Source organism: Antedon bifida, chromosome 9 (genome assembly GCF_963402885.1).
Source record: "Antedon bifida chromosome 9, ecAntBifi1.1, whole genome shotgun sequence".
Lineage (NCBI taxonomy): Eukaryota > Metazoa > Echinodermata > Crinoidea > Comatulida > Antedonidae > Antedon > Antedon bifida.
Window position 1 is genome coordinate 13,272,804 of NC_136234.1, and position 24,829 is coordinate 13,297,632.

Below are 24,829 nucleotides of genomic sequence, written 5' to 3' on the forward strand. Positions count from 1 at the left end.
TTACAATTTAGGGTATTTAAAACCTACATACTGTGTTGATGGAAATTTATCTCTAATTGCTTTAACAACACATGCGGGTAAAACAACACGATTGTTTTTTCCCAAGTAGCCCCATATCCACTTAGTGCAATTCCTGTAACCTGTGTGACGATACCTCCTGTAAATAAAAAAATATAGTTCATGTACATAATAAATAAAGCACTGTTGTTGTTCTTTTACAGTATAAACAATTGCTTTGTTCTTATTTTCAGCTTTTCTTTTTGATATGCAAATGAGTAAATAAAACATGTTTCAGTACAAAAAGCATTCATACAAAGAATGGTGGTTTGCAATTGTGTGTAAATATAAATAAAATGACTTACTCGTTAACTGTTGCATTAGCTTTTCTATACTTTTTCGGAGTGTTTTCATATGCCATTTGGAGGGCCCACACATCAAGGCAGTTGGTAGTGAAGCCTGGGTGTTCCACGATGCATTGCAAATGGCCTGTTATTGGAGCATCAGTTTCCTTTTTGGTGTTTATAGGACCAATTTCCTTACAACACACACACTCCTCAAATGCTTCTGCAGACACACATTTTCCACATAAACACCTATAAAATCCAATTTAAAACATTTATAAACACTGTAGTGTATTGAGACAGCATTATGAACTTATTTATAAAATTGCATGAAAGCTAGGGCAAGTCTATTTTTGTGGTTCAGACAGCCAAGCCTCTTCATTTGTGCTACACCACTAGCCTAGACCACTAGTAGTACTGTAGTAAATAGTGTATGTGTGAAAAATTCAAGCGTTTTTTCCTACAGTTAGCTCTCTCTACAACACAAGACAATGCTTAGGCCTAGTGTATATCGTTACATGTCCCTGGGCTGCATGTGCCTACAAAGCAGTGAATTTCAGGTTAAAACATATTATAATTAATATATATTATTAAATACTAAATTAAACTAGGGTATATAACAATATTACAATTTACTGTGTGAGACAAATTCGTGCGAGGCGGACGGCCAAAAGTATCGTGGCTACTCTTGCGCGCGAGTAGCCTACTGGCATGGCACTGGCCTAACTACGAAATAGAGCCTTAATTTACAATACAAAACTTACCAATTTGTGTTTCCTAGACGCATTTGATGAGCATTTAGCTCTGCTTCCTCTTCACTATCCCCACTGGTACTATCGTCATCCGTAGAAGAAGCATACGGTTCGTACATGTAAGGTTGTATATCCATCGTGCATAATAACAAAGCTACAGAACTGTCAGAATTGTACTGCCAGCGCTCCACACTACTGACAGGACTAGTACTAAAATGACGTCACGGTCTAATCATAGCCTGAGGCGACAAAACTCGGGGGCGGGGCTTAGCTAATATAGAAATTCTTAATTTTTTCATACTTAATGAGTTTGAAAAAAAAAAAAAATACGCTAGATCAATTCTGTATATATATCTTTATTCATTTCAACGTTTGTATTACCATATTTGTATCTTTCACTTTAAAATCAAGTAGGATATTGTAATTTACCAACAAAAACATCAATGGGAGCCTGTTGCTCATAAAGAAAAACTTGTTTAGTATACTGTATGCAATTCAAACATGATATGAATAGATATGCATGTAATAAAACCAGTCAAGAGAGACTACTCAAAGTTGTAATACAGTATTTTTACTGCCATCTGACCTACAGTTATATATTAACAATTTGTAAATTCCACCAGATACAAAAATAGTTGCAAAGTGTTTTGTAAACCCATAAGGAAATAATACTGTACTTCCTTTTAGTACAGTTTTACTTTCTTCAGTAAAACTATAATATATGTTGTATAGCTCTTGTTCAAAACTTGAAGAACAATGTAAGTAACAATTAGATTGTGTATATACCAGGTCCACATCAAGATTGGTTAATGGGGAAAGGAGGATTTGTTCAAACCCTACAGACTTTTCAAATAAATGTACAGGGTTAGGGTTTTGTTCACAGTATATTTATGTATGGTTGAATGAAACTGCTTAAGCTTGTTTCAGTTCACTACACTATTGGTAATTAAATGTTACTGTGAACCCACTATTGTTTCCATTGGAATACATTTCGCTATTATTTCTGCATCTATGTAAATATATTGGTGGTAAAGTATTGTTAAATATCGATTACAGTGGTGTGGAGCTTAGCTTGGTAGTTAACGTGACTGCCTTCCCATCCAAAGGTTCAGAGTTCCTTCCTTCCCTAACCCTCAAATGAGACTTAGTGTATAAGCACAATAAATTATAAAATAGTTTATACTACCCTATAATTGGCAAGTTACTCGCTGTTGGATGCGTATTGAATAAAAATAGAGATATTGTAATACACAATTGTACATTGATTTGAAAATCAAGAAACAACTTAATGTTTATTTTTATCCTACTGTAGATGGCTTCTAACATGGATGTACAGATGTGTTCTACTCATAATCTAGAATTAGAGTTCTTCTGTTCAACTTGCAAGAAAGCTGCTTGCACAGAATGTGAACATTTTCTGGATTGTCAACAAAAACATGAAATTATTAAAATGAAGAATGCTATTGCTATTTTTAACCAAGAGGCAACTGAAGTACTCAAAATAGCTGAAGAAGTTAAAAAGGATTTGGAAGAAGCCTTCTATTTGATTAGTAAGTGTTCATCTCACTTTAAAGATCACACAGAGTTTTGCAGAAAAGCTATTGAGGTTCAGGAAAAGAAAATTATCCAATTGGTTCAAGCAAAAAGTAAGAAGTTAATTTTGCAACTTGAAGAAATGCAAAAAACAATGGATGAAAATATCGCTGGACAATTTAAAGATCTTGATATAAAGAGAGATGAGGTGAATGCTGAAATTAAATCAGTCAATTTAATACTAAACAAACCAGAAGAATTTAACACTCTTTCAAACCACAACACAAGTATCCTTGATGTTAAAGATAAGGTTCGTGGTATTCTTCAATCATTTCATGGAAAAACTGTTGCACCAAATTTTATTCAATCTACACAAATACATGATTCAATCAACCAAGATGGCATCGGTGAAGTGTTAAGAGCCATTGTCTGTAAGAATCAAAGAAATATCAAAAATAGTGGCAGACTCAAAAAAATGGATTTCTTTCAAATTTTGCACATGGCTATATATGTGTTGAGAGAAATCAAATATGAAGTATTTTTTATTTCACACATATATTTCCATGGCAACGGCCAAATTTGTGTTTTTGACAAATTTTGTCCTTTTTTAAGGTTTTTTAAAATGGATATTGGTACTACTTTGATGAACGGTATTTTTGTTTTGTTCATTTAATTATAAAAAATAATTAGTGTATGCATAATAACAATGCATTGTGTACCTGTTTCATATTTTTTTTTAATTTTTGATTTCATACTTTGGGAGATACCATTTATTTAAAAAGGGGTGTTTTTCACTTTTTTTTAATTGTTAAATGCAACTAAACTTTACTTCACCATAATGCCCAAAGTGGTGTTTTTTTTTAGCTGATTTATTACAAATAGGTAGTTCTAATGTTTAATAAGTGATTTCTAAAATAAAATACTGGGGTATTTTAAAAATCTACAAGCAGTGTTGCGAGAAACATAGGCATTTTTATAAAAAAAAAACATGGTATATTGGTAAAAACATTTTATTTTCTTTGGTTATCTGATTTGAAACTCATTTGTCAGAAAAATTCTTAATGTTTTATATAGTTCTAGTTGTGTTGTGAGAAAAAAAACCAATATTTTTAATTATAGATTCTGTAATTCCCAGTTTTAATGTCATTTTATAGGTTTATCCCCTGTAAATTTGAATAAATTATCATATCGTTGTGAATTTTTTTTCCTTTGCAACAGATTACTCATCTCTTATTTTGAAGCTCCTCTTTCATTTTTTTACTTCTTTTATTTGCTAACCTAAACAGACCCCACATGCCCATCCACCACCACTTCCGACTACACCCCCACCCCACCTCCCCTTACCCCGACAATAACCACAAAAAGATAAACTGCAACACTTTGGTCGATCATCCACTATAGAGTTTCAAATTCATGCATTCAAGCACAACCCACACTGCCGCTACCATCGCCCCAACCAATAGACCGATTCAAACTCCTCCATCCCACCCCCTCCACCTTTCTCCAAGCCCCCACCCACCCCAAGTTAAAAATTGCAATACAAAAGATAGGACATAAAGTTAAGTTTTTAGACCCTCGTCTCCAACCCCCTAACTATTTAAAACTCCTGGATCTACCACTTTCCCCTCCCCAAAATTGAACCAATCAAAAGTCAATGATATACTCAGATATGTTAATGCTACATAACAAAATATTGAAGCCCTGATGTGAAATTTCATTTCATTTAAGGTCAGCATGTAAAATATCACACTTTATATTAAATATTGGTTTTAAATTCTATATTTTTTTTACTGTGATGGTTGGATTCAGTAGTAATTATTAATTAATAATTATCTGATAATTATTTAATTTCCCTTAGTTATGCATAGCAACAGTTACTATGGTCTAAAATTAAGATATTCTTTAGATTTTTCATACTTATCTTATACAAATTTAAATTTGTAGATTATTAGCAGGCATCCCTTATTAGCATTTTCAAATTACCATTTCACAAGGTCATATTCGTAAGGATTCTGTGATTATTTTTGTTCATGAAAACCCCATATTTTATTTACAGCGGGCACCTCCCGTAAACGGCCACCTCCCTTAACGAATGCACTTTGAAAAGCCTGTTTGTTCTATCTAATTAGTGCATTTGGTACCTACCGTAAGCGGCCACCTCCTGTAAGCAGCTGCGGGCACCTTTTTATACTAAAAATGAGATTTTTTGTATGATAAATGACCTCCCGTAAGCGGCCACCCGAAAAATGTGATACTTATTGCATGGACCTATGAATTAGAGGTCCATGTTTATTGTATTTCTTTATATATTAGCTTTATTTCGAAGCGGTTTTAAAAACATTACTGTGAAGAGATGAGAAAACTACATTTTTTATATGATAAAAGCTTTTAAAATTTGTCTAAAAATGCTAAAAAATACTAAACCACCTGATTATAAATAATAATAATACAATTAGATGGAAAATTGAGAGGCTCTTTTCGTTAAGAATATCGTATATAGCCATAATACGTGATTTTGGCCCTTTATCGGCAGAACCTCCCGTAAGGGGTCACCGCCCGTAAGCGGCCACTTTTCCAGGTCCCGAGGATGGCCACTTACGGGAGGTTCAATTGTATTTAAAAAAACAATTATCCTTAGTTACGCATAGAAACAGGTTCTAAGATAACATAAATAATACATTTTGACATAATTTGACCCAACAAATGACCCTTTCACAAGGTCGGACATTTTCTGGGATTCAGTAGGTAAGTAAATTTGGGAAAAGGTAGTAAAGCTATGTAATCAATTGTTTGTAGTCATGAAACCCCATATTAAAAATATGGTACTTAGTTACGTATAGAAACAGTTGCTACAGTACACTATAGGTGAAATGTTGATGTCATTTGACCTCAATATGTAAAATATAATTTTTTTTTTCATGAAAACTCCATATTTTATTTTAAAAAAATATCCTTAGTTACGTAAACAGGTTTAAGATAACACTAAAGGTCAATTTTTTACCTTTATTCAGATTTGTCAAGACTTTCTTTCTGAGATTATTAGGATTCAGTATTTAAAGTAAATTTGGTAGTAGAAATGTAAAACTATGTAGAAAAAATGTTTTGTATTTATAAAAAACCCCTTATTTTAAAAATATTTTAGCATAGAAACAGTTACTATGGTAAAATGTTGACCTCATTTGACCTCAAAATGAATGAATTTACAAGGTCAAGTTTGTCATCACTTTAAGATTATTAGAATGCAGTAGAAGTAAAATTGAGAAAAATTACAAATGCAATAAATTCTTTGTATTCATAAAAACGCCATTTTTTTACGTTTTTTTTCTAAAATTACTTTCCTTAGTTACACATAGAAATGGTTGCTAAGGTAACACTATAGGTAAAAAATGAAAATTGTTGAGAATTTTTTATGAACTATCTTGTATTTTTTATTTTTAAATTAAACATTAATAGTTGTAGTAAAGTGGGGACCTGTCCTGTTTTGCATTCTGACCCCTTTTGACCTCAAATGACCTATTTACAAGGTCAGATTTTTTGGGAGATCTTTCTGTGTCTCTTTACACAAAATAGATGTAAAAATTTATAAAAACCATTGACACAATTATTTCAAAGTTTAACATTATTTTCCATCAACTAAATATTTCAATGCAAAATACTGTTTTTCTGGCAATTAATTGAAATAAACCTGGCAACACATTCTCATATTTTATCTAAACTATTCGTATGACTCTAGTAGCATTATGACAAGCCACATATACTTTTTATTATTGTATTAGCCATATTTAAATTGTGTTTCATGTGTTTTGTTTGTTGATATTTTGTTTGTATTTTTTTGTATTTTTCGTATTTTCCTGGCAACACGAAACCTATGTACGAAATTTACCCCAGTGTTTTTTTCGTGATTATTGTTGACAAACCTATTGACTATCAAATTACAAAAGTTCATTGATATAAAAACACCACTTTGGAAGTTATAGGTACGTTTATGAGGTATACTTTTATAAAAAAAATATTTTTTAAAAACACCCCTTTTTAAAATAATGGTATCAACCAAACTCCATTTTGTAAATTTTTTTTTTCTACATTAAATGAAACTCAATACATGTTGTTTACACTGCAATAAACAAAAACTGTATACTGTAAGTATTTTTAGTTAAAATAAGTATACAAGTTTGTACTTTTTCACTATAGAAAATCTGTGAAAAATGGCAAAAACATCAACATTTGGATAATTGACCGTTGTCATGGCAACGGAGGCTAAAAATTAAAATGAATGTTGTAGATATGCTTTTTATTGAAATGTCTATTCATGGTAAAAATTTGAGCGAAATCCATTTTTTTACATCTGCCACCAAATCTTTGATTTTTACAGACAATGGCTCTTAATTGTTAATACAAATTACACAATTGCAGAATCAGACAAACAATTAAATGTCACAGAGGGACGAACATTTCAAGTTAAAGTATCATCAAGTCACAAAGAGGGTGAGTTTACTGCTATTTTAATTTCTAAATCTGGTAAAAGATTTGCAACTAAGATCCAACATTGGGGAAGTGAAGAGCGTGTAATAACAGGTAGATGTCATAGTGAAGGTGATTGGCAGATGAAGATAATGGCTGGCGATTATCAGGTTAAAGGATCTCCAGTGAATATTAAGGTGGAACCTCTTGGACTTGTGCATACCATTGATAACATTGGACAGTATAAAGAGCATCAAAATAAGTATAATATCATGGATGTTGCAGTAGACATGGATGGATGTATATTAGTATCAAGTTGTAGTAAAGAGTTACTAAAGTTTGACCAATCAGGATCATTTAAAGGCAAAAAAGAGATGGCACACAATGTACGTACAATGCATCAAATGAGTGATGGTAGAATGGTATTCACTGATGATACAACTTCTGTTACATTATGTGATGACAATTTTCAAGAAATTCGCAAATTTGGTGAAGGAACATTAAGATGTCCGGTTGGCTTGACAGTTAACAAGGAAAATGAAGTCTTGTATGTAGGTGATTGTGAAACAAATTGTGTTTATAAATTCCATATTGATAATGGTAATCTGTTAGGGAAGATTGGTTCAAAAAGAATTAAAATGAGATACCTGCATCATATAACTGTGAGTAAAGATGGACATCTAATTGTTTGTGATATGCTAAACCAGAGAGTATTAATTTTTGATGAAAATGAAAAAATACAAAGAAAAATTCAGGGATTCCTAAAGTTTAATTTTCCTTGTGGTGTGGCAATAGATACAGACAAAAATATTATAATATCAGATGAATTTGGGGTACGATTGTTTGATACAAATGGCTGTTTTAACAAGGAAATTTACAAAAGAAAAAAAACTTGGAAATTTGCTTATCCAACAATCTGTATAATCTCAAACAGACCACGAAAGATAGCCGTGACCGATTGCACATCAAAGGATGTTAAAATAATTAACTATTGAATCACTTTATGAACTAATTTCCTGGATTTAATATAGATACACATGTACAACTCAAGAAAACATGCATATCTTTTCATATGTTTCATATTTTCTTGTATTTTACATAGATTATTAAAACATTTTAAATTAAAGACATTTAATTTCATTTGCTTTTGGTAATTACTTTCTTGATCAGTTCCATCATACGATGTAAAAATCATTTTCATTTTGGTCATGCGGTCAATATTTCAGCATGTACTGTACAATATGATTTTTTTGTTGATTTTTTAAAACTTTAAATATTTAGTGCATCGCATTTTATTGTTTACATTTTACTAATTATAACAATAAATTAGTAATTTCTTCTAGGATTGAAACAGGGTTTTAAAATGGATATGAAAGAGTTCCTAGCAATATCATTTTATTGGCTCAACGTGTAGATCAATCAGTTTTAAGCTTGCCATAGTCATACTTAATGTTTTGGAGGACGACAACGCCCTCAAAACGCCCCTGGGAAACCTGTGAAAAACTTTTTGTGACGTCACTAAAAGTTATTTTTGTATTACAGAGATAGGAATTTAGCAGTAAATCATTGATTGATGCAAAAGCATGGTAGTAATTACTTATCGCTTTTATACTTTTATTCTTGGATAAGTATGTTAGCTTAATCGAATAAAATTAATTCATGTTATCAACCATGTTTTTTTTAAAACGGATTTTAATTTCGTTTTTCAAGGCCACCTTTCACGAAATTCATAGCCAAATGCCTATCTTGCTGGGTACACGGAGTTATTTTGCGCATGCGTGAGAATCACAGAGTCGATCACCTTGGCCTCTCTCTCGACCCTCCTCTCGCGAGCGATGTTTATTTCGCTATTTAGTATACACCATTCATTTTATTATTTCGTTGTAATTAACTGAAATTTGATGGAAATTCGTCCACATCGTCTTGTTAACACGGGTGTTAACATCGTTTTGAAGAAACCGTTGGACGAGTAATTGGTGTTTGACAATGCCATGGCCTGGAGCTAGCTAGGCCTTTTTAGTACTGATGACTGCTGGATACGGTGTTTAGTCGCCCGGCCAGAGGTGAGCTGAGAGCGTATGCTCCTTGATGTATCGTTGAGGGTGTTAATGGTAGGCACAATTGTGTTACTGTATTATGTATATACACATTATTTATAAGTACGTTTATTAATATTGTTGTGTGCTGTAGTGTTCGTTTCTGACTAACGCATTAATATTAAAATATTTTTTTGTTATTACATGCCGCCCTAGCTAGGCTAGGCAACACTGAATACTAAATATTAGGATTCCCAATAAAATGAATAGAGGTGGATTTTCTCTAATGTAGTAATAAAGGGTATAACAGGCCAGGCCAGGTCTAGTAAGGGGTATTTGAGCTTGTATCATATATTATTAATACAGTATAAATAAACAATTCATTTGTATTTTTACCTACAGGTCTATAATTGGAGTGCAACTATGATAATTGATGGACGGGATAAGCAAATGTATTTATTGATTGGAATGGAAACGCAAATGTTAGAGTCAAATTATAATATTAAGGTAACAGGATACTGAGCATTGCTATTTTAAACTGTTGATCAAACCTACATAATACATTATACTAAATTATTATTTTGTTTTGAGGGCAGATAAACATGTGCTTATTCATTTTCCTTTTTTCAGGTGAATAGAAAGATGCCCAGCGTACTTTATAATAGATGCTACTTGGATCATGCTTGCACGATACATATGCAGTATACTAAGACACCAAGTATAGAATGAGCGCAGACAATTAAAATTACAGAACTAAATATTTATGAAGAATAGTAAAATATGCAAATAGAATGCTTTAGACATGAATGCTATGGTTACAGTTATACTGTAACTATGGTAATGTACTACCAGACAGTACACTAGTAGTAGCAGTGCATCATATAGTGTTTGTTTTTAACCATCTAAATGGGTCTGGGTATATAAACAAATAAACCACTACTGTACTTCTTTTTTTATTTATTTAGCCAAATACTATGTACAATGGACATTTATGAAAGAATCCATCTCTTGAATATGATGGAGCTGGCTGGTGTTGATAGAATTAAAATGTATCACTCAGGTCTCAAAAGTAATTTATGTCCCGTTTGAAAAATCCTGCTTGTTCCAAACTCATTATGATACATTTGTTCAATAAAATTCATTCCACACACTATTTCTGCCATATAATTTGTTGATGTTTACAATTTTATTACTAGTACTATTACAGTTCTTCAAAGTCATCTCATGTACTGTTGATTCCATAAATCTGCAAAGATAAGACCAATAAATGGATGGAAATGTACTATTATTTTTATTCAATCCTACCTAGGCCCTATATAGTATTATATTTTATGACTTGGTAACAAACAGAAAGAGGTTATTATTTAATTACAGTACTAACTAAACTATAATAATCCTCTCTGCCTCACCTCTGCTCTACTTTAATTATTAGTATTATTATATTACTATATTAGTCAATAACAAAAGTCAGAGCCAAAAACAAGTTCAACACAAGCTTACCTTTTTTATTTACGTCGCCTTTTACATACGTCTACGCCCGCGCCTTGTCCACTTCCTGGAGGTTCGTCGGTGGACCGGCGACTTCTACTCTCTTGTACTGTAGGCCATGGAGTAACTCTATGTGTAGGCCTAGCCTAGTATAGTACTAGCGAATTTAGAAGAAACTATAGAAATAGTCTACTAGACCTAGCCTACTTTGTAGTCTGCGTGAGTGGTTTAGTGTGAGATGTACAAATACACCCTTTCTTCTTTTCACGTACAATCTTTGCAGACATAACTTTTTATTGATTTGTGAAATATCGATATTTTCTACGACTGCAGCAACAGGGAGCTTGCAACACGTGAGTTTCGTGTAGGATGGGTTTGTTTATTTTGTTTACACCACACAGTCCGCGAACGAGACAAGGCGGTGATTGGACTGTATTAAAATTCATTAACCAATCACAAAACGACTACTGCCGTGGCTACAACCCCGGGTGTTTCAAACTGTAAATTTGACGATCTCGTACGTGCGTATAGAACGTTCATAAAAATTAAGATGGCGTGCCAGTTGGTCGGCCATTTTGCGGACGTTTTATACCAAAATTTAATTTGTTTATTTCTCAAGTTCTACTAGGTATTTGAATCTAATTTTTTGTGTGCTGTTTATTAACATTAAAAGGATTCATACAAAGTCATTTTTGTGAAATTTTAAAGTCCTTTCATATCCATTTTAAGTCATTTTTAAATGGCTATACAATTACCTTCAAAACCAGACAAAAAAATTGAAAAAGTTAATCTTCATTTCAAACAACTACTATTACTACAACAACTACTGTATGCAATTTAACCAATAGAAATCTGATGAGTCACAAAGGAGAACAAATAAGATATTGGTTGAAATCTAAGACCGATAAATTAGGTGATCAACACACCTGTTTTGATTCTTCTTTCTTTCTAATCGTTTTGTTGGTTATCATTCTCGGAATAAGCAGTAATCTTGTTTTGGCAAGCAGATAGATATATTAAATACACAATCTGAATTTGTGCAACTGTAATATTTTATTATCATATGGTTGTATCTATGCGCACTGTGAAAGTTAAAAATGCTCAAAATCGATTTCTAATCAACTTTCACCATGTTTCAGGACATTTTAAGCATTTCATGTTTTTCAAAAAATGTCGTGTTGTGCACGCACTTTGCGTTATTAGCTCGTACGCAGCTTAGAGAAACCGTTTTTGCACTTGATTTTTGTTCTTTATACCTTTTATAATAAATCCCTTTCATTTTTGATGAATTATGAATGTAAAATAATGAAACACGTGCACATCGAACTTTTAAAATAGAGCTTGAAAATGGGTAATTTTATGCAAAATTTGTGTAAAAATATGCCTATTTTGAATCGATTATAGCTCTCCTGGCTGGTTACACCTATTTTTTTAAAATTTATTATAAAAGCTAATGAGTTGTATATATGAATTCATGTGAAATTTAGGTTATGCTGTCATCATATGGACATCTGAATTTTAAAAATTGGATTTTTATCTGTTTTGACACAGTTCATCACAATGTTATCAATTTTTTTGAATATGTTTTACTCAAACAATCATCCTTCAGACATATGATTTTTTTTTTTAATTTGAAAAATTCATCATATTCAAACAATTCAATAAACGCGAGTGGTGTAACATAAAAACTAACCGTCAGCTATACCGTTTACAATGCCAATACCGTCAACTGTTGACGCTTGTTGAACGGTTTTGATTAATCGCTATGCTGTTCATACAATCATTGTAGAATTATAAGAGAGAGGTACGCGTACTGTAGACTACTGTAAGCCTAATAAATAGCATGTGAATGTTACGATGCCTAACTCGTCAACGTGAATTTCGAGGCAATCATGTATTGTTGTTGTTTTGTTTTAAGTTTATTCTCAAAGGGCCCATAAATTTACCTACTTGTGTTAAACCATGGAGGGCTTATAAATTTACCTACAAACTGGGAGTCTGAGAGATTGGAATGTTCCATTCATCGCAAATCAATACATTTGTATAAACGTATATTAAATCTATCAAAATAGTATTTTGTTAAGAAAATCGGCCTGTCTTCAACATTATGATACTGTACTCGAGCTGTTCAACCGGTTTTCAGCTATTAAAAACAATTATCGTAGGAGGAGATAGGAAAATGCGAAGCATCCTCGTATTATTGTGTACAGGTATTTTTTAAGAGGACATCCATTAGACAGTGTATACTACGGTCGGAAAACATCCCTATTTGGGGCAAATCGTTCAACCTAAATTCGTTTTAATTGTCAATAACTAATTATCTAACTGAATTTAATTTGTAAACAGGGTTACATCTGGTGGTTAAAATTAGTACCAAAATTCTAACCAACTTTATATACCATCGAGTAAACATTCTAGAAATAACGCGCGATTTACCGAATTTTGCCCTTACGTAAATTTATATATAGATTAATTCAAGAAATGCAGCAGTGCTTGTGGCTTTTATTGACTCTAGTTTTAAATTTCGGCTTTTCAATTAAAATAGCCCAAAGCTTCTGACTGTAAGAAATATCTTACTTTTTAAAATGAATCTATTGAATTTCGAGGCATTCATGCATTTTTCTTTTCTAAAGTTTTCTCCAGGTACCAACTTCAGAATTTGAATTACATATTGTTGTTCAGATAACACATCACCAAACTATTGTAAAAGCATCCTGTCGCCAATGGCGCAAATATTGTGAAGTTCCAATGTATTGAAAATAATAATAAAGTGTACTTTCAGCAATTCAAACAATAATAATAATAGAATAATAAGAGAGAGGTATGCAGTACAGCCTACTGTAGACTAATCATAATAAATAGCATGTGATGTTATGATGCGTTGTGCGATAGCTGTGACAAGTTCAAATCTAGTTGGTTAATACACTTTTATAATTCTGATATAATTATGAGTTAGCTCTTAAACCTTTCTTGTTAATGACAATAAACAATATTTAACAAAATCTGAGAACATTACATACCTTTTTAGATAAGCATGTGATAGATAATCAAGAAACAGAAATAAGGTATGTGAAGGAAAATCATGTACTACAGTATTTTCTTATAACTGAATTAATCTAATTAATTCAAGAAATGCAGCAGTGCTTGTGGCTTTTATTGACTCTAGTTTTAAATTTCGGCTTTTCAATTAAAATAGCCCAAAGCTTCTGACTGTAAGAAATATCTTACTTTTTAAAATGAATATCTATTGAATTTCGAGGCATTCATGCATTTTTCTTTTCTAAAGCTTTCTCCAGGTACCAACTTCAAAACTTGAATTACATATTGTTGTTCAGATCAAAGGGAACATGTCGACCATGACGTTAAAAATTGTGTAGTTCCAATGTATCAGCAATTCAAACAATAACAATAGAGTGTTAAGAGAGAGGTATGCTTAAAAAAAAACAGTCAAGAAAAGGTATAGTGTAGGCTGGTATGTCGTTTATATGAATGTCGTGTATATTTTTTGTTAAAAGCAAACTTTGACTTTATTTCATATCCTGATAATATAAGGAATGAAAAAAAATATGTTGCCATTTTTTCAAAAGACATTTAAAGGACCAAATTCAAGATGGCCGCCAACATTCAAATAACCCTATTAAAAATCAGAATATCACCAAAAATACAAATTATGAATGTGGAACAAGTCCGTTTTTATGGTATTACCGTACCCATTATACAATCTTAACTATGTAAAGCGATAATCTGTCGGCCATCTTGGATTTCAAAATGGCCGCCACTAAAAATTAAATTCTTTAAATAATTTTTTTTAAATATGTGTGCATATTGTTGTTTTCTAAATTTCTAAATTTGTCACTTCTCACAGGATTTTCTAAATATAAGGCTGTCTAAAGTTGTCAATGTTCTCTATATAACAGATATATAATACCCAACTATGACTCTTAAATTAAATAATCGTTCAAAGTTGGAGTTGCAAAAGTATGGAACAACTTACCAATTTATATCAAATATTCAACAACAATTGCGTCTAACTAGAGGGTGAGCTCGCTCCCCTCTAGGAAGTGTAAACGATGGTTCTCGGAATGATAATGACTCGGGTAAAAAGGTTTTAGAAAGACGTTCTCCTTGTACGTTTTCTGTCGGTTACCATTATTGAAAATGCTTGACATTCGAAAAACTAAACCTACTCTGTTTCACAGTGTCTTAGATGATTAATAACATTTTAAAGTATAGTGTTTATTGTTTGGTAGGGCCCTTATATGGCGGAGGTGGGGAGGCAGAGTTCATTTGAGGAAGATGCTTATTCGAGGGATTTTTTAGTTTTAATAATATCGTAACATTTATAATCAAATAAAATCCTCTAATAGATATGAAAAGTGGTAAAAAATAATAACAAATGCTTGGTAAATTGTAGTTATTATAAATATAATACAATATTGTGTGTATAAATGTGGATGGGCGTTTATTAGATAGTTGGGTGTAGGCGATTACTATTCAAAGTGATGTTTTATTGGGGAGGCGTTTATTCATCAAATAAATACCATCTCGTAATACATTATTTAATTTAAACATCTTTTGAAACTAACTTCCACGACAGTGTAGGCCGTTTCGGCCCAAGAAGAAAGATGTTTTAGATGGCTTGCAATATGGGACACAGATAGCCTGCCAGCTTACTCAATAAAACTCGGCTATCGGGATTTTATTTACTACTACTACTACTGTACCTTCACACGCGCGGTCCGATCCGAAAATTAAAAAAAAACTAAAATGTCTATAGCCACTAACGACCAACTTAACTGAAACCAGGTAGTTGCAAGGTGAACCTGTGAACTCATCGTGAACCTGGAAATTACTTTGACCGCGTACAATTGAAATTGAGTTGAAAATCTACCGATGAAATCAGAAATTTTGTTTTAAAACTCTTTATAATATATTCCTAAGATAGAAATATGGAACAATATCGTAATAGTGAAAACTGTTTTACATTTCGCGGTACATCTGAGATAGGCCTAGTTCAGGTAGGTATCCAAGGTAGAGATTTGTTCCAAAGTTTTTTTGCCTATGTCAGAATTAACCATAATTTATATATAGATTCTAAATTACAGATTTCATTTCTTTTCATGAAACTGAAACTTGACAGGAGACAAGATCACAATATAAGTGCATTTATACCTTATTGTGAAATCCTGTATAAATATGATGTTAAATAATAAATGTGTTATTGCTATGTAATTCAATGTCTGAACCTTCAGGGCCATAGACACCAGTATGGTTGGTAAGTTTTCAACCTGTCAACTTTTGGCAGAAGCTTGAAGGCAATACAGATACAGCTCATTCACAAGATTATTAGGCAGCATTAACTCCTACTTCTCATCTTCTACAATCTCAACCGATTTCATTAGATATGTACCCACTACAGATAGACCACCATTATACACTGGTTTGATGAGTGCACATGGTTGTGGTATAAAAACTCATGTACTAGGGAAAGACAAGAATGCCTGGTGATGACTCTTGCCCGAGATCAGTGGAGGTGGACAGAGATGACATCAAGAAGCAATTATTATGTCAACCCGGTGAACTATATGGCTTTTGGACATGTAGCATTGTGAAAATAGTGTTGAGGCCAGTGCTTTTGTTGAAACTGAACTTGTATTACCTATACAACCAGTGACACAAATATCTTAAATGGAAAACATCTCTAAAGGACAGAAGCACACTAATTCTGCTTTCTCTCTACAACTTGCTTCTACAAATGCAGAGAGAGAGAGAGATTCTAAGTGAAGTCATTTTGTTTGAAAGAGGCTGATCATAAAGATATTAACTTGAATACAGAAAGTCGACGAAATCTAAATGATGTGGTTAAACTATATCCCTATATATGTTCGAGACACAAGAAAACGATATCTGCACACATGCTTTTATCAAATATTTCTTCGCTCATGACCACCTGAACAACGACCGGTTACTTCCGCTGTATCAATTTTAACAGATTACTGAAACAAATTACAGATATTGGAGTTTATGAGAGGACATGTATGTGTGGGACTTGCTGGATTTACATCAATTGATCAGGGTCATTGAGCATTATTGGAATTACACAAATTAATGATTTCATCAGAGCTGGCAAATCTAGTTGATGAGTTTGAAAGCCAACATTTAAAGAGAGATGATATCCCGATTAATGAAGAATGCTGCAATTCGCACAAAGGTGTTTGTTGGCCATGGCATGATGAAATTGGACAGAAAATGTTTGAGGCATTGGTAAAAGTCTTGTAGAAGGCAAACTGTCTATATACAGTAGTAGAAAACGAAGGAAGGTCAACTTACTGTATCGCATTCAAGATTAGAATATTTCATTGAAGGACTTTAGCAGAGTTAGTTGTCATTTAACTGAAGAAGTGTATGAGATGTTTTAATATGAAGAAGTGTACTGTCAGTACTATAGACCTCCGACCTGATGGTCAACATTTTGTGTTAATCACCATGTTGTTGTCATAAGCATATCATTTTGTGTATTTCAATCTAATTTTATTTAACTTACACACGTTTTAATAAGAAATTTAACCCATTTTTTAAAAATTTGTTGTGTTAATCACCAATGTTGTTGTCGTAGGCCTATCATTTTATGTGATTTCAATCAACGTCATAACTTGCACATGTTTTAATAAGAAATTTAATCCATTTTTTTAAAAATGGCGGCCATTTTGAAATTCAAAATGTCAGAATACTAATAAATATAGGTTTATAATAATTCTTATATAGCAGAGAACCCATATGAACTTAAAATATTATTCATAATGGGTGTTAATTTGTCCAATATGGTACATTTATTGGATATTTTACGTATTGGCGGCCATCTTGGATTTGACACCCTTAAGCTTTTTTAAAAAAATGGCAACATATTTTTTTCATTACTTTACATCCTAAAGACACTAAATCAGCTGGAATTTTGCTTTTAACAAAAAAATGACACGAAATTACATAGTGGCCTACATTAGTAGTCAAAGTGATAAGGTTGCAAGCTTCTTGTTCTAACCTTAAAGTCGTAAAAGTAGCACATTAACAGTAAGTAAATGCTTTTCTACTGTAGACTGAATCTAATATTTCTTCTCTTGAAGTAATAGCAGAGTTGTTTGTACTGGGTGTAATTTTCAACCAAGCTGAAATAGCTTACAAATCTGAAGGTGTGGCTTTATCAAAATGCTACTTTTCACTTTGTAGAAGTGATTCACAGGCTGGGAGTTACATTTTATAGATGAACTTTATTCTTTAATTGGATACTATTTTATATTTATAATTTGATCACAAACACGGTATATTTCTAAAATATTTTAGCATATTTTATCGTGTACTTAACAACGAATTGCATCTGCACCACAATAAGCTTTCCAACTATATTATACTATTACAGACATTGTACCATGGATTCTATTTGCTTGATTGTATTTTGGATTATATCATCCAAGCATCACAATTTCTTCAATTGAGATTATAAAATGTTCTCAGCAATAAATGCATCAAAAATCAAATTAAAGTTTTTAAATGTGTTTAATAGAATAGTATGAAGATATTTCTAATTGTTTAGATATCTAAAGAAAAAGTACAAATTTGTTCTAAACTTATAATCTACAGTATTGCAACAATAAAAATGCATTATATTTCTTGCATGTAAATAGATAATTGCAAAGATAACAAAAGGAGAAGATACACTAGTTCCGTTGGCGGCGTAAACCACATCCGGGTTACTATTTGCCTACGCCTGAAGGTGGCGCACTTCTTTTTCGCTAGAAGAAGTGCGCCACCTTCAGGCGTGGGTAAGGTAAAACTATCTATAAAAATGCAAACGATGATTATTTATCAAAATGATTATTAAAATATTAATAATATCAAAATTAGTAGAGCACAGACGCGAGAACACATCAGATCATCACGATCCATCCAAACGTGGAATTAGACGGGAACCATATCTAGAGCCCGCCGTCGTTCGGCTGCTGGATTCTTACGCGTCCATGAAAGCACGTCCGCGTTTCCTATCCTTTTATATATAACAGCGCGTACTGTTGATTCTTTACCTATTTATATTCTTTGATAATAGTAACAATTCAAGAAATGTGTTTCAGAATTAATTATTTCCTAATCTTCTAGATGTCTTCTAAAGAAGAGGTACAGCTGTGTTCTACTCATAATCTAGAATTAGACTTCTTCTGTTTAACTTGCAAGAAAGCTGCTTGCACAGAATGTGAAAATTTTCTGGATTGTCAACAAAAACATGAAATGACTAAAATGAAGTATGCTATTGATACCTTTAACCAAGAGGCAAGTGAAGTGATTGGAATTTTCTATTACTGTATTTATTCGAATAAATGTCTGCTTTGATAAATTTATAGATAAGCATACATTATTCTTACATAAAACAAAAGAAATTAGTATAGGATAACCATTTATTGTGTCTTTGATAAAAATAATATTTTTTTAAATCAAATAAAATGACGTCATGATCCATAAGAACAATAAAATCACTGTATCACCATATTATTCCTCTTACATTATGACGTCATTTGATTGGACGTGTTAAACTTTAAAAATTATTTTCACCAACGGTAGCATAGATAGTTATTCTATAGTTTTTAGGTTTCTTTTGTTTTATGTAGGAAAAATGAATGTTTATCTATTTATCGTTATCGTCCTAGTGTAAATGGGTCTTTAATATTAAAGTTATAGGCTTAAAATTTGCAGATGAATACTAAATATTTAGGATCAAGGGTGGCATATGGTGCATTCAGCTATACTGGTACTGAACCTACAGTTTATAATCATAACCGCAGAATATTTGTTCTACCATCAGAAACATGGAACATAGCTTGCATAAATTAATGAGGATGATGATTTAAGGCGCTCCTTTTTGTCTTTTTACAGATGTGTTGCTCTCATAACCAACCACTAGACTTCTTCTGTTTAACATGCAAGACAGCTGTTTGTAGAGAATGCGAACATTTTCTTCACCAGCAAAATCATGAGATCGTTACAATGAAGAATGCAGTTTCTTCTTTTAACCATGAAGCAACTGAATTACTCAAGACAGCTCAGAAAGTTAAAAAGAAATTGGAGAAAACATTTCATTCAATTACCGCAAGTGTCACATACTTTAAAGATCAGGTAGATTTATGTAGAAAAGCTATTAAAGTTCAAGAGAAGAAAATTATTCAAGCCGTTCAAGCAAACACTAGGAATTTAATTTTGCAACTTGACGAAATTCAAACAACAATGGAAGAGGGTGTCAAAGATCAATTTGAAGACTTAGACAGAGAAAGAGATAAGGTAAATGAAGGAATTACATCAGTCAATTCAATATTAAACAAACCACAAGAATTTCAAACTATTGTAAAGTATAAGGCAAGTATCATTCCTGTTGAAGATAAGGTCGATAGTGTTTGTCAATCATTTCATGCAAGAACAACTGTACCAAATTTTCGTCCGTCTAAACCTCTAACTGATTTGATAAACAAGGACAATATTGGGAAAATAACAGTTCACAGTCTTTATAAGGTTGCAGAATCAGATCAACAGTTTGCAGTAACAGAGGGGCAAACATTTGAAGTAACAGTATCACGTCTCATACTGTGTCCAGACATTCAATTAACTGCAGTTCTGACATCCAAATCTGGTCAAGAATCTATCACCGAGATCAAACATCTGGGAAATGGAGAGTACAGAATAATAGGTAGATGTGATAGGGAAGGTGATTGGCAGTTGAAGATCATGGCTAAAGATGTAGAGATCAAAGGATCTCCAGTAAATGTCACGGTGGAACCTTCTGGACTTGTGGAAACCATTGATAACATTGGACAGTATAAAGAAAATGAAAAGTGCAAACCTGTTGTGGATGTTGCACTAGACAAAGATGGATGTATATTAGTATCAAGTGATAGTAAAGAGGTATTAAAATTTGAACAATCAGGTTTATTTAAAGATAAACAAGACATGACACAAAATGTACGTACAATGCATCCTATGAGTGATGGTAGAATGGTGTTTAGTGACAACAACAAATCAGTTATATTATGTGATGATCAGTTTCAAGAAATTCGCAGATTTGGTAATGAAACATTCTTTAAAGAACCACTTGGCTTGACAGTAAACAAGGACAATGTCTTGTATGTCGCGGATTGTAAAGCTCACTGTGTTTATAAATTTAATATTAATAATGGTGATCTGTTAGGAAAGATTGGTTGTGAAGAAATCAGAATGAAAGGACCGCATCATATAACTTTAACTAAAGATGGCAATCTGGTTGTTTGTGATACAAAAAATCACAGAGTTCTCATTTTTGGTGAAAATGACAAGATAACAAGAATAATAGAAGACCCACTAAGGTTTTCCAATCCATATGGTGTAGCAGCAGATTATGAGGACAACATTATAATATCAAGTAATCATGAACTACAATTGTTTAATAAACATGGAGATTTTATCAAGCAAATAGGTTCCCAGAAATCATATTTTTGGTCAGATTTATGTCGTCCTAAAGGCATCTGTGTAATCTCAAAACATCCAAGAAAGGTAGCAGTAGCCAATGTTGGATCAAACAATGTTAAAATATTTAACTACTGAAACATCCTGTAGTTCCCATGGCACCTATGGTTTAATTATGGGAAGCCCCATACAGATATGTACTATTTTTTTCTTCTACATAATGGGATATAGAATAAAAATATCCAGAAAGTTCATATTGTAAAAATAGAACAGCCCCATCAAACAGCCACAAATTTTCTGGAAATTTGATTTAGTGGAAAGAGTCACACAGAATTCCTATGGCATACACTGTCCTAAGAAAGCCTATTCTACCTAAACGTGAAAATGGAGAGGGTTTGATCCAACCACTTGGAACAAACTAACTCTGGTAATCCAATCAAGTAAAAAAATAAATCTTGCCTTATTTTTCATTATGCTGATACCGTTGATTCGACATTTATTATCATTTTAAAGAAAATAAGTACCTAATGTATTATTGCTGTAAATATTGTACTATTGTTTAAAATTACATTAATAATAAATACATTTAGTGCCCAAGTTTTAAAGAAAATATACAGTATTCCATTATGAAAAAACACTGCCAGGAAATGGTTTATTACAGTACTCCTTTGAGCGAGTACTACTTCGAGTGAGTACTCAACCTTAGAGGGAGTACTCCTTTGGGCGGTAGCAGCATTAGCAGTAGTAGAAGTAGTAGCAGTAGTATTAATAGGAAAAGCAGAATGGTTAATAAGGAAATAAAAACTTAGTTGTTTGTAAAGTAATTAAGGCCAAAAAAGGATGAGATGTAAAGTAGGAAATATTACTTAGATAAAGAAGCTTCAATATGAAATTGTAGTTAAATTTAGAATAGGTATTAAAGAAAATATTTAAGTTTTCATGTATGGTAAAATAATTTGGTTGTTTTTAAAAGTTTGTATACATTTCTATTATTAAAATTTCTGTAAAAACATTGTAAAGTTAAGCACAAAAAAAAAGATGAGATATAGGGAATATTACTTAGATTATGATGCTTCAATATACAAAACAGTATGTTAAATTTACTTATTAGAGGAATATTTTTCATGCAATGTACAATAATTTGGTTGTTTTGACAATTTGTATAAATTGATTTTTTTTCACACACCAATCTTGCTTGTATTTTGTATATCAACTGTATTTTATCTGTATTTTAAATGATGTGTTTTATTTGTATTTTACCAAATTTTAGTCATTTTTATATTTTTATGTGAATTTTTTACTTTTCAATAATTTCAAACCATGTACATATGTTACTGTGTTTTACCATGAATAAATGAATACTGATATTATTAAAATCTCTTGAATAAACATTTTAAAGTAATTAAGGCACAAAACAAGTTCATTTAAATATACAGAAGAATTATTACAGATTCTGAAATGAATATATATATTCTTTAAACAAGGCCATATACATGGCTGCAGTCGCGTGCTCAAGTTAGTGTTTACCGACCGACCAACCAACCGACCAACCGACCGAAATTACTGAACATTAAAAATGTTTAAAAAACAATTTATATTTTTTAAATTTACACATGCGTAGCCTGTAACTTTTGACGTGCTCGTATAACGTAATTTCCAGTTGGAAAGTGAATCAATTATGATGACATTATTAAAGAAAGGATGTAAAACAGAAATCGGACAAAAAGAGTGCATATTAACGTGCGCATGCAAAAATCTGCGCACTCGTTTTTTAAACGTTTAAAATTGCCTGAAACGTACTGTAATTTCATCGAAAATAAATTTGACAATTTGACATAGTTGCACGCTACTAAAAAGCATAGCAAACACATAAATTATAGACCATACATAGCTGTATGTAATTTTTCATACAAAACAAATCAAATTACATTAAAAATAAATAAATTATTTAAAAGGAGGAAATAATGGTAATTTTTTCAGCATAATTTCAAGATTGTTCATAATCCAAAAGTATATGTCTGCGCCATAAAGTCAAGCAAATTTTGCAAATCGCAAATACAATGCAAAAACTGGAACAATCTTGGATCCACCACTGACCAAAATTTGAATGCTCTCAATTTTCACTTTGAGAATTAATTGGACTAAAAAAAAATGTGTTTCCTTTGTTTGTATGGAAATTCTGCTTTATCACAACTCTATTACATTAAACTAATCCTCCTTCAAATTGGCTACCTTATTTGGTGGTATCATTTTAATGTCTTGTACATGAATTTAAATTGACGTTTAAAAAAAGACAATGCAAAACGAGAGAATATGGGTTAGAGAGAAATTGCTTTTTTTAAATACTATGTTTTAATGAGTGGAACATCTCTCCTAAAGTGTTGCCAATTTAGGTGCTCTCCCCTCTGTCCACCACAGTGGCTGTGTGAACTAGGACACCGGGGCACCCCCTACTCATCTATTCAATAATTCTGATGTACTGTAAAAGCTGCATAATCTCCATGATCATGTTTGTCTTCCTGATCATAATTTGCCATTACAAACCGAAACTACAAATTTAATCAAACCACCAAGAAATATAACACCAACATAAACAAAACATCATTCAAGGAATACTATACCATGAAGGTATATACCTCCATGCTTATACATCCATTTGATACTATACTTCACTACTGACATTCATGGAAGAAAGGGTTATAGGGATAATTGAGTTTAGCTTCATTTTAAATTATTTGTAAAGTTAAAGATGTATTTGTCCCCTGAAAAAATAATTCTTAAAAAAAAATTCTTGTTGAATATGCCATTTGAATGTCACATAGTATCCACTTTGACCAAAGATTGGATCGACAAAAAGAAACATTATCTGAAAAATTAAGTAATTTAAAGCTTAAAAATAGTCAGATTTGCTGCCAGCCAATGGGGTTTTTTGGTTGAATTTAACCATTTATTTTTTTTATTATAAATAAGTGAAAACATTTTAAATTTTATCAATTACTATTTGTTTTTGGTATTTCATTAGACACTAAACACAATAACATTACAAAGCGAAAAAGTTACTAATTTTTCTACAAAACTACATGCAATGAAATCTGATAGCCACATAAAAAAAGATATTGTTTTGCAACAAAGAAGGAAATATTGTACTTCCTTTACAGTTAAACCACACCCAATTGTACCAGGTTATAAGAGGCTGTATCCATAAACAGCTAACTCTTTATTCAAAATTTTGCAAAGAAAAGGTCTTATACTGTAAAAGTAAGTACAAATTTAGTTTTTGTATATTTGTTTTATGTATATTGTTTATTTTATACCTTTAGGTCAAGGATTACCAATAGTAAATTAATCACTGTCCTAATGTATGTGGTAATCCCCTGATACATGGGCTATTTTGTGAACCACTGCGGTAACCCCCTACTCGTCTTGAATGATGAACACACAGGTTGTTTTATAGACTTATTCCACCACCAGAACTAGGAGCAAGTCAGCCTTGAACCATTGCCGATATTGTTGACTCGTTAGGTACGGTAAACGGCGCCCCTGCCTTAACTACTCAGGCATTTAAGATATATATATATAAAATACGTATATTTAAAATATATTATTAATTCATATTTTAACTAATATTAACACTAATACTTTAACATTTTTTAATTATTAACCCAAAAGTATTACATGTTCAGTTTTTTTATTGGACTGCACTTTGCAATGTAAATGTATTTATGGTATTCTCCAGTAACAT

The 24,829-nt window shown here is 32.0% G+C and overlaps 3 protein-coding genes and 2 long non-coding RNA genes across 5 annotated transcripts in view; 2 read left to right on the forward strand and 3 right to left on the reverse strand.

Moving 5' to 3' along the window:
* On the reverse strand, positions 1-1,245 carry LOC144852170 (uncharacterized). Its single transcript, XM_078709923.1, has 3 exons — positions 1,106-1,245; positions 363-593; positions 1-157 (listed from the first exon to the last, which is right to left on the reverse strand). The coding sequence occupies exons 1-3, from the start codon at positions 1,228-1,230 to the stop codon at positions 1-3; spliced, it is 513 nt and encodes a 170-aa protein (XP_078566049.1). The 5' UTR covers positions 1,231-1,245.
* The window catches only part of LOC144852148 (uncharacterized), an 83,994-nt gene that overhangs the window by 12,589 nt on the left and 46,576 nt on the right, over positions 1-24,829 (reverse strand). The gene's annotated exons all lie outside the window — the stretch shown is intronic.
* LOC144852174 (uncharacterized) lies at positions 8,990-10,276 on the forward strand. Its single transcript, XR_013614269.1, has 3 exons — positions 8,990-9,198; positions 9,526-9,630; positions 9,754-10,276. It is a non-coding gene; the product is annotated as an uncharacterized LOC144852174 (long non-coding RNA).
* Positions 10,064-11,175, reverse strand: LOC144852177 (uncharacterized). Its single transcript, XR_013614271.1, has 2 exons — positions 10,624-11,175; positions 10,064-10,369 (listed from the first exon to the last, which is right to left on the reverse strand). It is a non-coding gene; the product is annotated as an uncharacterized LOC144852177 (long non-coding RNA).
* Positions 17,615-22,144, forward strand: LOC144851744 (uncharacterized). The gene is made up of 3 exons (XM_078709341.1): positions 17,615-17,679; positions 18,760-18,930; positions 19,531-22,144. The coding sequence occupies exons 2-3, from the start codon at positions 18,760-18,762 to the stop codon at positions 21,223-21,225; spliced, it is 1,866 nt and encodes a 621-aa protein (XP_078565467.1). The 5' UTR covers positions 17,615-17,679; the 3' UTR covers positions 21,226-22,144.